The 12,137-nt window shown below is 41.6% G+C and overlaps 1 protein-coding gene across 4 annotated transcripts in view; it reads left to right on the top strand.

Annotated features, from left to right (window-relative positions):
* Window positions 1–1,033: 1,033 nt before the first annotated feature.
* Window positions 1,034–12,137, top strand: part of UGP2 (UDP-glucose pyrophosphorylase 2) — a 55,225-nt gene continuing 44,121 nt past the window's right edge. The window contains exon 1 of one of the 4 annotated variants that reach the window (XM_024753055.1): window positions 1,034–1,117. Coding sequence is in view for 1 of the 4 variants with exons in the window: in XM_024753049.1 (XP_024608817.1) it covers window positions 2,235–2,253 (19 nt within the window). In the remaining 3 variants the exon portion in view is untranslated. Of the gene's footprint in view, window positions 1,264–1,771; window positions 2,254–12,137 lie in introns of those variants that run through there. The other 3 variants (XM_024753050.1, XM_024753051.1, XM_024753049.1) reach the window with 3 other exon arrangements.

The following is a 12,137-nucleotide window of genomic DNA, read 5'->3' as shown; positions in this document are numbered from 1 at the left end:
GGTTGATTAGTGTTGTCCAAGGCCTCAAACTCTTCTAGAATGACATGGTTTACCTCCAGCACCTAAACAGAGCGCTGACAATTCATTTGTCCTGACGCAGGCGCCTTAGTCATGAATTGTAAAGTCTGAGATACACCCAGTGACAGGCGCACTGGGTCATACAGGTAGGTGGGTTTGGCAACATCAGGTGTGATTTAGCGGGCGCTGCGCTGGCCCTCTTGTAGTCTCCGACTCACTGCAAACGTTCTTTTAACATCCTCTTTCCTTGAGGGCTTCAAAAATCTATTAAAAGGAAAGCACCTCTTGAGGGATAACTTAAGTCATTTCCGCTTTTATCAGAAAAGTAAACGCCTAACACTGTGTAAATCTCTACAGGAATAGGAACCGGGTTGGTGGTTCTGGTGTGAGAGCCTTCGCTTGGCGTTTTCTTCAATGCCCTAAATTCCTCCTCCTGTTAGTTAAGTCCCACACATCCAACTGCTTACTCTTACTCTTTAACGCATCTTCACCCTTCCGAGACCAGATGTGTGGGTAGAGTTTGTGTCTACCGAGATAGGGCCTGGGCTTTCTCGGGGTAGTTGCGCGGGGTGCTCTGGCTCTACTCGCCCGATAGATATCTAGCTTCAGTCTCTGGTAAGCGGAAACATTTTTAAGCACGACAAAAATAACCACTCGTGCTTCAGGCTGTCTCCCTTGCTGAAGTATCTGTGGAAGGCTGGGAGTTCTACTGGTGAAACATCCCTGGCCCAGCCGCTGGAGGCGCAACCCCAACGCGCGACATCCGGGTTCAGGCTCGGGCTCGGGCTCGGGCTCGGGCTCCGGCTCCGGCTCGGGCCGCGGCTCCGGCTTAGAGCCCACCTCCGCCAGGCTCCCTCTGGCCGCATACGCCCCGCCCCCTGCCACTCCTGCGCGCCTCATTGGCCAGGCCCTGAATCCGCCTCGGCTCCTGACTGGCGGCTGCTCCTGTCTGTCTGCGCAGTGGGGACATTTCCGCCGTGAGGGGGGCTGCTCCAAATGGAGGGGGAGGGGAGGTGTTTAGGAGAAAGTGGGGGCTTTGGGTTGCGGGATCCCGCAGCCCGCTGGACGAAGGAGGTCAGAAGCTGGGCTGCGACCACTGGTGAGGGGTTCAAGGTGTGCATGTGTGAGGGGAGAGGGGGAGAGAGAAGGTTGCCTCAGAGGTGACATTCTCTCAGCCTGCGAGCCGTCTTCCAGGCGCGCCATAAACGCCCCGAATTTCCCAGCTACTAAAGGAAGAGGAGGAAGGTGGGTCTCTGTGGCGGTTTGGGGAGGGGCCGGGGCGGGCTTCCCACCACCCCTTGGGCGAGTGTGTTTCCCCCTCTGAGGCGTGTAGAGCCTCCAATGCCTGACCCGCTTTGGCCCCGGAGGCCCAATTTGGGGTTCGACCAGGAGGAACTAGAACGTGTGAGGGTCGGGGCGGGCCCTCCCGGGCTCCTGTCCCTCGGAGTCACCTCTCCCCTCATGGGTGGCCCCCCAGCGTCCGCGGCGGGGGAGGGCGTGTAGCCTTCGGCCCCTCCCGGGAAAAAGCCGCGGCAAGGTTGCCGCCGCTCCCAGCAGCGAGGCGTTGGTCTGGAGGGCCCCGCCCGCCCGCGCGCGCGCCGAGCGCCTCTTAGTCCCGGGACGTTGATGGGCCGGTAGAAAGGGTTGAATCGCTCCCCTCTGCCTGCCTTCCCCGCCTCGCAATCCCTGCAGGGCGGGGACCGCCGTTGGCCAGAGTTTCCCGGGGAACTGTCCAGAGGTCGGACGGCAGAGAGGGGAGGGGGAATAGGGGGTGCGGCCCGCCTGTGCCTGCGGCCTTGCAGCTCCGGAGGGCAGTGAAGTAGCCGCTCTAGATACGCCTCTTTCATTGATGAAATTTAAGTTCGTGTGATACTACCTTTTCCGGGAGCCTCCAGCTGGCCCTCATTTGCGTCAAGGGTTTAGTGTAACCTGGAGTTCCGAGCCGACTCGGTCGCACCAAGTTTGTCTTTTGGAAGTGCGGAAGGTTTTCCTGGGTGTTTTTTTTTCTTTTTTTTTTTTTTGAGACAGTTTTAGCCGCTTTGAATACTCCCTTAAGTGGCAAAACATAGGAAGAGGAGAAGGAACTCGTCGGTTGTTAAAGCAGGGGTGGAAGAGAGACCTGCCCATAGCGTGACTCCTCTAGGCATTTGAATATATATATATATATATACACACATATATATATATAGGCCAGATTATTTTAATAAGTCCCTAAAATGTCGAGATTTGTACAAGGTAAGACACGCTTCTTTTTTCTCCCGGGTTGCTTTAGCAGTACCGAATTTGGGTACTGGCAGTCGAGAGGTTGGTGGGTGGTTTGGAAGTGGAAATGTTCATTTGAGATACAATTCGCGAAACCCTTTTCGTTAAATTGACATTTGAGCTGTCTTGAGCTGCTGGGTTGGCGTTTCAGATACATGTAATTTATACCCCTGTACTCTGCTGCATTTAGTTCTGTCTCCCTGAAATCAGGTTAGTAGCACTCTGGCTTTCTGGGATAGGGGCTGTAAATGATGATAAAACAGGACTTTGGCTGCTGATTAATCCCTGTTCTCTTTTCCGGGTCGAAGTCAAGGTAACTCTGGGTGCGGACGGGAAGGGGAACTGAGAGGGCTGAGGAAAGACAGGTGGGTTTAGCCAGGACTATTGGGGAAGCTTTAGCGTTCTCAGCTTCTCCGTTTGTGTGTACGTGGTCTGAGTCTCAGATTCATTTATTGCGAAACCGGCAATAGCTCGTAGAAGCTGGAGGTCATTTCAGCAGGAGAAATGACTTTGCTGCATTGCTGTGTTTATTTTTTCCCCTTCTTTGATATCTGTAAATATTATTAAGGTTTCTTTCAAATTAGAAAATTGTTCTTTAAGTTCTATATGTGTGTTAAAAAAGGTTTAGGGAATGCCTCTCAACTGAGTTAAGCAGTAACATTGTGTGTATGTGTGTGTGTAACGTGTACACATTGAAATTGGTGCTACTTGAAACCTGTCATCAATTTGTAGCATAGGATTTGCCTTCTGGTAAAAGTAAACCCTTTTCTTGCAGACCCCAGAGTGTGAAAGCTTCGGCCATCTTGCTGAACACACAGCTAGTATAAAGTTCACAACCACTTAATGTGGCTCTCAATAAATGTAATGTACTTAAAAAAATTGTGTCAATGATGGCCATCATTTGGCCCTGCGCATAAAAATGCCCTAGTAGGTTTTATATCACTTTATTAACTCTTCTTTGAGTTTTGTATAATAAAGTAAGAGAATTTGCCTGCCTTATTATGAAAACAGATGGGACACTTATGTCTGCCTTTAGCACTAAGCTCAGAAATGTCACTTGTCATTAGACTTTTAAATTCATGTTATGCCTTGTATGTGGTAAGAGATGCTTCTGTTCAGGTTGAATAAATGTCTTAGTCAAGAATAGAAAGTAGAGGTAACTGTCAGAAGTTTGCTGGACTTTGTAACAACAATATTTAATTACCAGCAAACCAGTATTGCAATAATATGCTAGAGAAGAGTGGACAAGTCACTTCTCTTTAAAAGTTAAAAATAACATTAAACTCCAGGTGTTCCTCGTTGTTATGCTTTAGCGCAGCCTACAGAGATGGTGCATGTTGACTAATGTCACATACTTTGCTGTTTGTTAATGGCTAATTGTTTTCAGGAGATTCTAAATAAAGTGGCAATACCTGTGTATGTTATTATTCCTTTCCCTTGTCATCCACTTTTTTAAAAAAATCAGCTTTTTATCTTGAGATTTTTAGAAAAGTTGCACATATGTCAAAACTAAGAAATTATCACAAGTACCTTACTGTTAACTAAACTACAGACCTAGACTACTTTTCCATGATTCAATCCAACATTGCATTTAATTGCCATCCAATTTGCTCTAAGTGGTAGTTTTCTTTTTAAATTGGCCGTTTTGCACAAAAAGATGACACCTCTCCCCTCCAAAATTTTTTTAACACGATTTTGCTCCTGTTTATCATTGTTTAAATTTGTACTTCAAGTGTAAACTCTCCGTATGTTTAATTAACTCCGCTGCATTGATCAGTGATAAACTTTATTGGGTAATGATTCTGCTGTCTCCACAGATCAGTTTTTAAGTGTAAGCGTTGGGATTTTTGTTTTTGAATTTTTTTTGGTAGCAAAGATCAAATTGTTTGATTTTTGCTGTAGCATTTATTGATATTTCCACTCATTGACACTTAGCTTGTGCTGCTTCATAAGGAAAAGATTGAACAAATATTAGGCCTCTAAACTGTTTTCATATGTTGTCTCATTTAAGCTTCACAAGAACCCTGAGAGGTAGTAGATTTCAATCATGACCTTACAGGTGAGAAAATTTAAGTATCTTATCCAAAGTTCACAGCTAGTAAGCACTGAAATTCATATATAAATGTGTCTTAAACCCTTGTCCTTTCCAGTACCTTTTATTGCCTCTTATGTTAAAAAAACTTACCAGGAACAATGTCTTCTTTCTCCAACTAGACTATCAGTTCCCTGTGGGCAAAGATAATATTATATTCCTGGGGGAAATACAGTGTCTTGAAGTGGTGGATGCTCTGAAAGAATCTGTCATGGATGACAAATGAGAAATGCAGACTTTCCATGTACTTTTTAGTAGTTTAGCCTACTTTTTTTTTTTTTTTTTGCGGTACGCGAGCCTCTCACTGTTGTGGCCTCTCCCGCTGTGGAGCACAGGCTCCGGATGCGCAGGCTCATGGGCCCAGCCACTCCGTGGCATGTGGGATCCGCGGCACGAACCCGTGTCCCCTGCATAGGCAGGTGGACTGTCAACCACTGCGCCACCAGGGAAGCTCCTAACCTACATTTTTGGTTGTAGTTTATTAACACCTCTAACACAAATGTTGAGAAAGATAAAAGGGATGGACCTAGGCTTGAATCCTGTTACTAACAGGTGGTCATAGACAACTTTTCTGAACCTCCGTTTCTATTTATATAAACATTGGGTATTAGTACTTATGCCAAAGGGTTTTTGAGAAGCTGAAATGAGATTAATTACATGAATGCATTTAGATGGCCAGTAAATTTTACTTTCCTTTCTTAAAATGATGGTAGCTTTTTGGATAGCATTGCCACTATGAGTATAACCCCATGTCACAAACAGAAACAATGCACCTATGACAGTTCTTTATTTTCCTATTCTAGGTTTGGTGTTCAGGCCTCCAGCAACTTGGGAGTTGATATATATATATTTTTAAAGTATGGGGTTGGAGGGGAAAGCTTGAACAGTGATGTGAATACATAATTGGTGACAGTTTTTGTTTCAGTCCAATCAACAACTAAAATTATGAGCTCTTACAATACGCAATGTACTGTATTGGGATTTCTCCTGTATCCCTTATGGTTGGCATTTGAAATTCAGATCTGTGTATTATACCTGTGTGTTGTGTACACGTGTTTGAATGTCCTGGAACCTGGGGTTGCTATTCTCGGCTTGAATCTCTTCCCTCAAATCTAGGCAATGTGCTTTATAGCAGCGGTCCCCAACCTTTTTGGCACCAGGGACAGGTTTTGTGGAAAACAGTTTTTCCACGGATGGGGGTGGGGGGATGGTTCAGGGGGTAATGTGAGCAATGGGGAGCAGCAGATGAAGCTTTGCTCCCTAGCCTCCCGCTCACCTCCTGCTGTGTGCCCGGTTCCTAACAGGGTTGGGGACCCCTGCTTTACAGGAAAGCTAGGCATGTCCATTCTCAAGCACTTTGTAAGTTATTAGGTAGAAATGTTCAATTAATAAAAATAGTTAATGTCAATAGGCAGGAGAATTCCCAGTATGTATTCCTTGGCCAAAAGAAGGTTCAACTTGCTTTGGGCATCTCCCAAGTCTGTGTTTCTCAGGCACTTAGAATTCCTTCTCATAGGAGGACTCTTTACTGGATCTCTGGCTTAATCCCCTAGCCGGTGTATTCTGCCCTCAGGTCACCTTCTGTCTGCCTGTGAAATTACATCTCCATTTGCTAGTTTTCTCCATCCCAGGGGTTGTTGCAGGGCCCACAATTTTTCTAAATAAATGTGACTACTACTTAAATGAGAAAGGGCCCCTTGTCACAGTTGGAGGTGACACCTCCTCCTGTGACCCTGCTGGGTCATCAACAGCTGTGACTTTTGCCAGGTATGTTAGTCAGTGCCATTTGGAATTTGGCTTTTCAAAAGTTGTGAGAGCTATGGGACAATCTCCCTACATGATTTGAAATTTATAAATGGCACTGGGCCTGCTGTCATCTAGCCAGCTAAGGCTGTGTTATGTACTTATACTGTAATTTAGAAGAACTTTTAGAAATTATTTATTTATTTGTTAAAAAAATTATTTTTGGCTACATGGTATGCAGGATCTTAGTTCCCCACCAGTGATCGAACCCACGCCCCCGTGCAGTGGAAGCATGGAGCCTTAACCACTGGACCGCCAGGAATGTCTCTGGAGGAACTTTTTAAAAAACTGTCTACTTAAATTATATAAAAATGTCCCTTAATATTCTTAAATTGAGGTACTTTCTTATATTACAAGGGAAGCCATTTGAGTACCTCTGGGTCACTTAAAAAGTATTTCAGATTTTCCATTTGTTGGAATTCTCTTTTAGTGACTTTTTTTTGGTGATTCTTGTTTGGTCAGTGGAAGGTAGCCAGGGAAGATTAGCTGAACTAATTGTAACGGGAGGGGTCTCATATGAATACAGGGGTGAGAAGCATTCTGGGGCCTGGTTGTAGAGGTCAGGCCTAGGCCTGGTTGTTCTCAAATCCTAAGACTAAATTTAGCCTGTTGCTGATTATTTAGATGACTAGGATGTTTTCAGCCCAGGAAGGTTGTGGCATGGATTTGAGGCAGGACTAGAGGTGGCAAAACAATGACTAAGGCACACTTCTCATCTTTTAAAGAGGTAGCTTAGGATTCACTATGTTGCTAGAGAGACAGGGATTTAGTTAAATTCAGAGTCACAGTTATAAATGGAAAATTAAAAGAAATTGGTTGTCTTTGTTCTTCATAACTGGATCTTCTAGTAAAGTGGATGATTTTCATTTGTGAAAGCCCACTCAGGGAAAAAAGAAATTAGACATTAGAGAAATAAGAAATATTAATTGGTACACTTCTTGGAAGTCCCATTTTAATATTCTGAAGATAAATTGAAAAATTAAAAGGAAATTGATGTTAATTTTGGACAGTAGGTGTTGTAATATCAGTTAACATTCACTTCACATTCTCTGTGTATTTATTTTTCTTCATAGAAAATTGTAGTAACTTTATGAATTGTAGTGACTTTAATCAAAAGAATGGGATACTTAATTTGTGTGAGGAAAATTAGTTGGCCTAATAATGAAAATATTCTGGGTCAAAGAATAATATATTGTAATTTTCCAGTTTCCACCATGTTGAATTTGGTACTTTTTGTGGAAGTGCAGGTATTAGGAGTTCCCAAAAAGTCAGATATATCCATTACTGAAAAGTTAATATAAACGAATATTTAAAAGTTAAACTAACTCTGGATTATCTGTAAAAATGAATAATTAAGAGTTGACTGTATTAACTTTATGTAATATGATTCATCCTGATATCCAGAATTTATGCCGGTGGAGAAAATCCCAGCAATATTAGAATAAAATTGTGGGGGAGATCCTCTGAAGGTTTGGGATTTAGTGAATGTGGAAATATGATTCACTTACCACCCTTTTGATTGCTTAGGATCTCTTTAGAAGCTTGGTTTTCTAGACTGGTGTCCTTTTTACACAGCCTACAGTTCCTTTTCTAAACTGTCATGTTTTGAACTTGGTGTAATAGTGTTTGAATTGTGGACATTTTAGTCTTGGGTAATTTGATGGATTGTCCCAGGCACAGTGACTATTAATTGAAACCATATGTCTTAGGTCTCTAAAATTGTACTACCAGGCATGCATCTTTCTATTAATAACTTACTAAATTCTTTGCAAGTTGGCTTGCTAAGTTATAGAAAGAAAATTAAACTTTATGTGTTTTTTGGTTGGGTTTATGTGTGAGAAAGGGGATAGTACTCCATTTGAAAGCTGTTTTCCAGTTCTCTTAACTGGTAAGCAAGCATCTCCTTCAGTTCGTTGCAAAGTAATTGTCTAGGATTCAAATTTGCCTTTGCCAACAGTCCCATTGTTTACTTTTCTCCATCATTGCCAAATGAAATCCGTTGTGCCCCCAAACCATTTTGACAATTAAGAATTGTTTTTGAGAGCCATGGAGAAATTGGCTATGTTGTCTTAGTTAATTTATATAAACAACAAAATGTTTTGTTTTCCAAACCATTGCTAGATATTTGTTAGTTTTTTTATGTAAATCAAGAAAGTTCCCTGTTTCTCTGATTTTTACTTGTATCTTTTAAAAAAACCCCCACTATTTGTTATATTCATGTACATGAAATAGTCATGTTATGCTTAGTCTACGTTTTAATTGTTAGACTATTCTAGGAGACACTCCTTTTAACAATAGTTCCACTTGCTCTTTGGCTGCAAAGGTAATTGAAGTTTGTGTTTTTCTCTGGTTTCTGCCCTGGCAAAGACTGATGTGATTTTTCATTTATGTTATAACCGCCTAGAATTTTAAAGCTTCCAAAGAGTGTAGGAAAACCAAATAACACAGTTCTGCACTGTTGTGGGTTCATCTACGCCGATGGTAAAATGCTTAGGCCTGGTAATAAAATATTTATAGAGTACATAAACGCTTTCTTCAGTTTTTCATTGCCCAGAAAATAAACAATATAGAAGGAAAAGTTGAAGCGCACAAGAGAATGCTTATTCTGATATGTAGTTTTCACTTCACGCAGTAACTTCACTTGATAGACATATTTGGGTTTTTGCAGTTTTCATTCAGATTTGGTGGCATACAGCCTGGAGGTGGTAAACTACATAATGCACCACTAACAGAGAAAGGGAGAACTTCCTCCAGGAAGGAGAGGCAGGGCGCCACGTGGCAGGGTTGGGATTCTTGCTTGGCTGCCACTGTGACTTTAGGCAAGTCAGCATCTCTAGGCTCTGTTTCATCTCCAGGATAAGGGAATTAGACTCACTAACCTTAAAGCCTTTCCAAGTTTAAAAATTTTATCTAAATGCACATGTATCAAATTACACGGCAGGCCTGTCAAATCATTTTTTTGGTCCTTGATGGTGATTTTATGTTGTATCCCTTTTCTCTCCTCTCAACAAATGGGAAATGGGTGTGATAGGCCCCTTACCATCCATTAAACTTGTTGCAGAGTGATATTATTTAACTAGTTGGCACATCTCTCCTGAATGTTCTGTTTTCCAGAAGTGATATTTTCTGTTTTTTTGTTGTTGTTGTTTTTGTTTTAAGAGCTAGTCTGTTGTATGAGAGCAAGGTTAATCTTAATTATTAATGAGAAGTCTGGTTTATGTATAAATTCTAACAGTTAAAAATATTTTTTAAGCAAGCAATGCATGATTAGCAAAAATCTTGATTATTAAGTAGCTCTGCATGTTCAGTGCTGGAACAGTTCTCAAAAGCCTGGTACCTTTTAATTTTTGTTAATCAAAAATCATTTATTAAGCATTCATATGGCTGTGACCCATGCAAGTGTTAGGATGTACATGGCTGAGTCATTTAAAAATCTACGTAAATGTAAACAGTCATACTATAGTTTATAAGCTAAAATAATATTGACTTTAATACTGAAAGATCATATAAAATTGTATAAGACCAACGAATTGATTTTTCTTTATGATTGAATGACACGAACTTTATTTTTCTGTGTTTTTCCTAAATGAAGCTAAATTTGAATATATAAATTGCCCAATTTTGTTTAATCTCTAAAGTTAGTGAAAACATTATGGTGACATTTATGCATAGTAATAAAAATTGAAAGGAAATTTAGAGGTCATTTTGTCTAAACTGAGTACAAGTTTGGCATTTCTTTGACCACATCCATGATACTTGACTGTTAAATCAGCCTCTGCTTGAGAACCCTTAGGTACTTCAGGTACTCAAGACACAGACCATACTTTTCTTAGCCCCATTTCTCCATGACTGGAAATCATAGCTCTTGAACACTTTCTCTTTGGCCTTACCGGGTACAACCTCCACTGGACAGGACTCTACCTTCTTTATACCCAGCACATTGCAGTATCATAATAGGCTCTTACTCATTAATTAATAGGCTTAACTCATTAATTAATAAACATTACTTGAGTACTATGTTTCAAGCTCTGTTTTATGAATACATTGGGTATACAGTGGTGAACAAAATAGATACAATATATTCTTGGATATTGTTGGGTAAGATATACATTGAATAAATTTTAGAAAGTATGATGTCATAAAGGGGAGGTTCAAGGATCTACCATATCAGCATGTAATGGGCAACTGTGCTTAGTTTAGAAAGATTTCTAGGAAGAGATTACATTTAAATTGGACATACAAATAATATATTACTGGCTGTTCAAACCACTAACATGAGAAGTTAAGTCTTGATCTCCAAATCAGGTGCCTGTACTGTGCCAGGTGTTGAGGTAGGTATAGGAAAAAAAGTTGAATAACACTATATGGCTTGTGCCTGTAAGGTGATACAGACAGACATCTCAGCAAAGAATTAAAGTTTTGGGGGTATTTGATATGTGTCTGATACAGCGCAGATTAAAACCTCCACATAGCCGAGTTGTGGCAGAAAGGAAGGCCTCTTTGAACGTTCAGAAGCCACCACCTAGAACACAAGGAATGCCACCTCCACAATAGCAGATGCTATTCAACTCACAACAGAGTTTGAACTTTTGGGGGCTGAGGGATCAGGGAGTTTCCCGGGTGTTGGGATGATTCTCATGACTTTGGAATTCACAACTGGGCCTTTAATTTCTATTTTTCTCTCCTGTGTTTTGGAACAGTCTTATAATAGTTAGGATGGTTTTAATTTCATAGAGCAGAAAAATGCCAACTCAGTTGGCTTAAAAAATGAGGGACTTACTTACATCACATGAATCTTGAAGTAGGATGTTCCAGGGTTGGTTGATTCCGTGCAAAGACTGCATCAGTCTTTTCTTCCTTCTCTTAAGTATATTTGTCTCGTTATTGGGTCAGCTTTCTTCAAAGTCACTAAATGGCAGAAGAAACTGAAGGTGAGGGGTGGACACATACTCATTGTGGCCAGGGATGGAAAAGGTACTATTTTTCTCAGGTGTCTCTTTTTTCAATGAGGAACGCCTTTATCCAAAGTCCTTTGCATACTATATCTTTGTTGCTCACTGGCCAGAATCATTTTATGTTTCACATTTAAACCAGTCCCTGGGAAGGCTTTAGACCAGTCTGGGCCTGGTGCCATTTCTGAAGGCCTTGGGGCAGAGAATAGGTGACCAGAATAGCAATGGGGTAGGAAGATGATTGATATGCATGGCTGATACAAACGTGTTCAAATAAATGGAGTAGAGTCTATATCAGAGCTACTCAAGGCAATACTGGCTGCATTCAGTTATTTGAAATGCATATTCTCCTCACTCCAGACCCAGAGGCAGGATCTCTGGGAGCTTGCCCAGGAATCATGTGTTTTAACAAGCCCTCCAGGTGATCTGCATGCATATTAAAGTTTTAGAACTACTATTGAGATAGGAACTTGGAGCCTTTAGGCATTCTGCTTGAGCGCTTTCTTTAGCTTTGGCTACTCAGAAAAGTACTTCAGCTTGGCTTTTAAGGTATGCCTGGCTAAGGAATTTGTATTTCTTTACCATCAAATGAAAATCCCATCAAATGGAGAAGTGACATGATTAGAGTTGCAGTTTAAGGGAATGAATCCATTCTGCCTGGTACCACCAGATTAGAGTGACAGATGGGTAGACTAGTTAGAAAGCTGTTGTCATCATGACCAGGAGAGTGAAATTAAAGTAGCAGTAGTGCGAATGGAAAGCAATGAATGGAATGGTGGCAGTTCAATTAGGAAGTTTGGTATTGGATTGGATGTAATATGAGGGGAAAGGAGGGAAGAGCCAACTGTGACTGAGATTTCTAGGTCACCTCGGAGTGACTAGGAGAATGTTAATGCCATGGGGTGCCGAGGCGGGAGGGGTGGAGGCAGGGAGATGAATTTAGTTTAGATGATGAGTTTTGTTTTGGACATGTTGAGCTTGAGGTACCCAGCTGGGTATCCAGGTGCAAA

This window comes from Neophocaena asiaeorientalis, unplaced genomic scaffold (genome assembly GCF_003031525.2).
Source record: "Neophocaena asiaeorientalis asiaeorientalis breed wild unplaced genomic scaffold, Neophocaena_asiaeorientalis_V1.1 scaffold100, whole genome shotgun sequence".
Taxonomy (NCBI): Eukaryota; Metazoa; Chordata; class Mammalia; order Artiodactyla; family Phocoenidae; genus Neophocaena; species Neophocaena asiaeorientalis.
The sequence above is the reverse complement of the archived record's forward strand: the minus strand, read 5'-3'. Positions and strand labels throughout refer to the sequence as shown.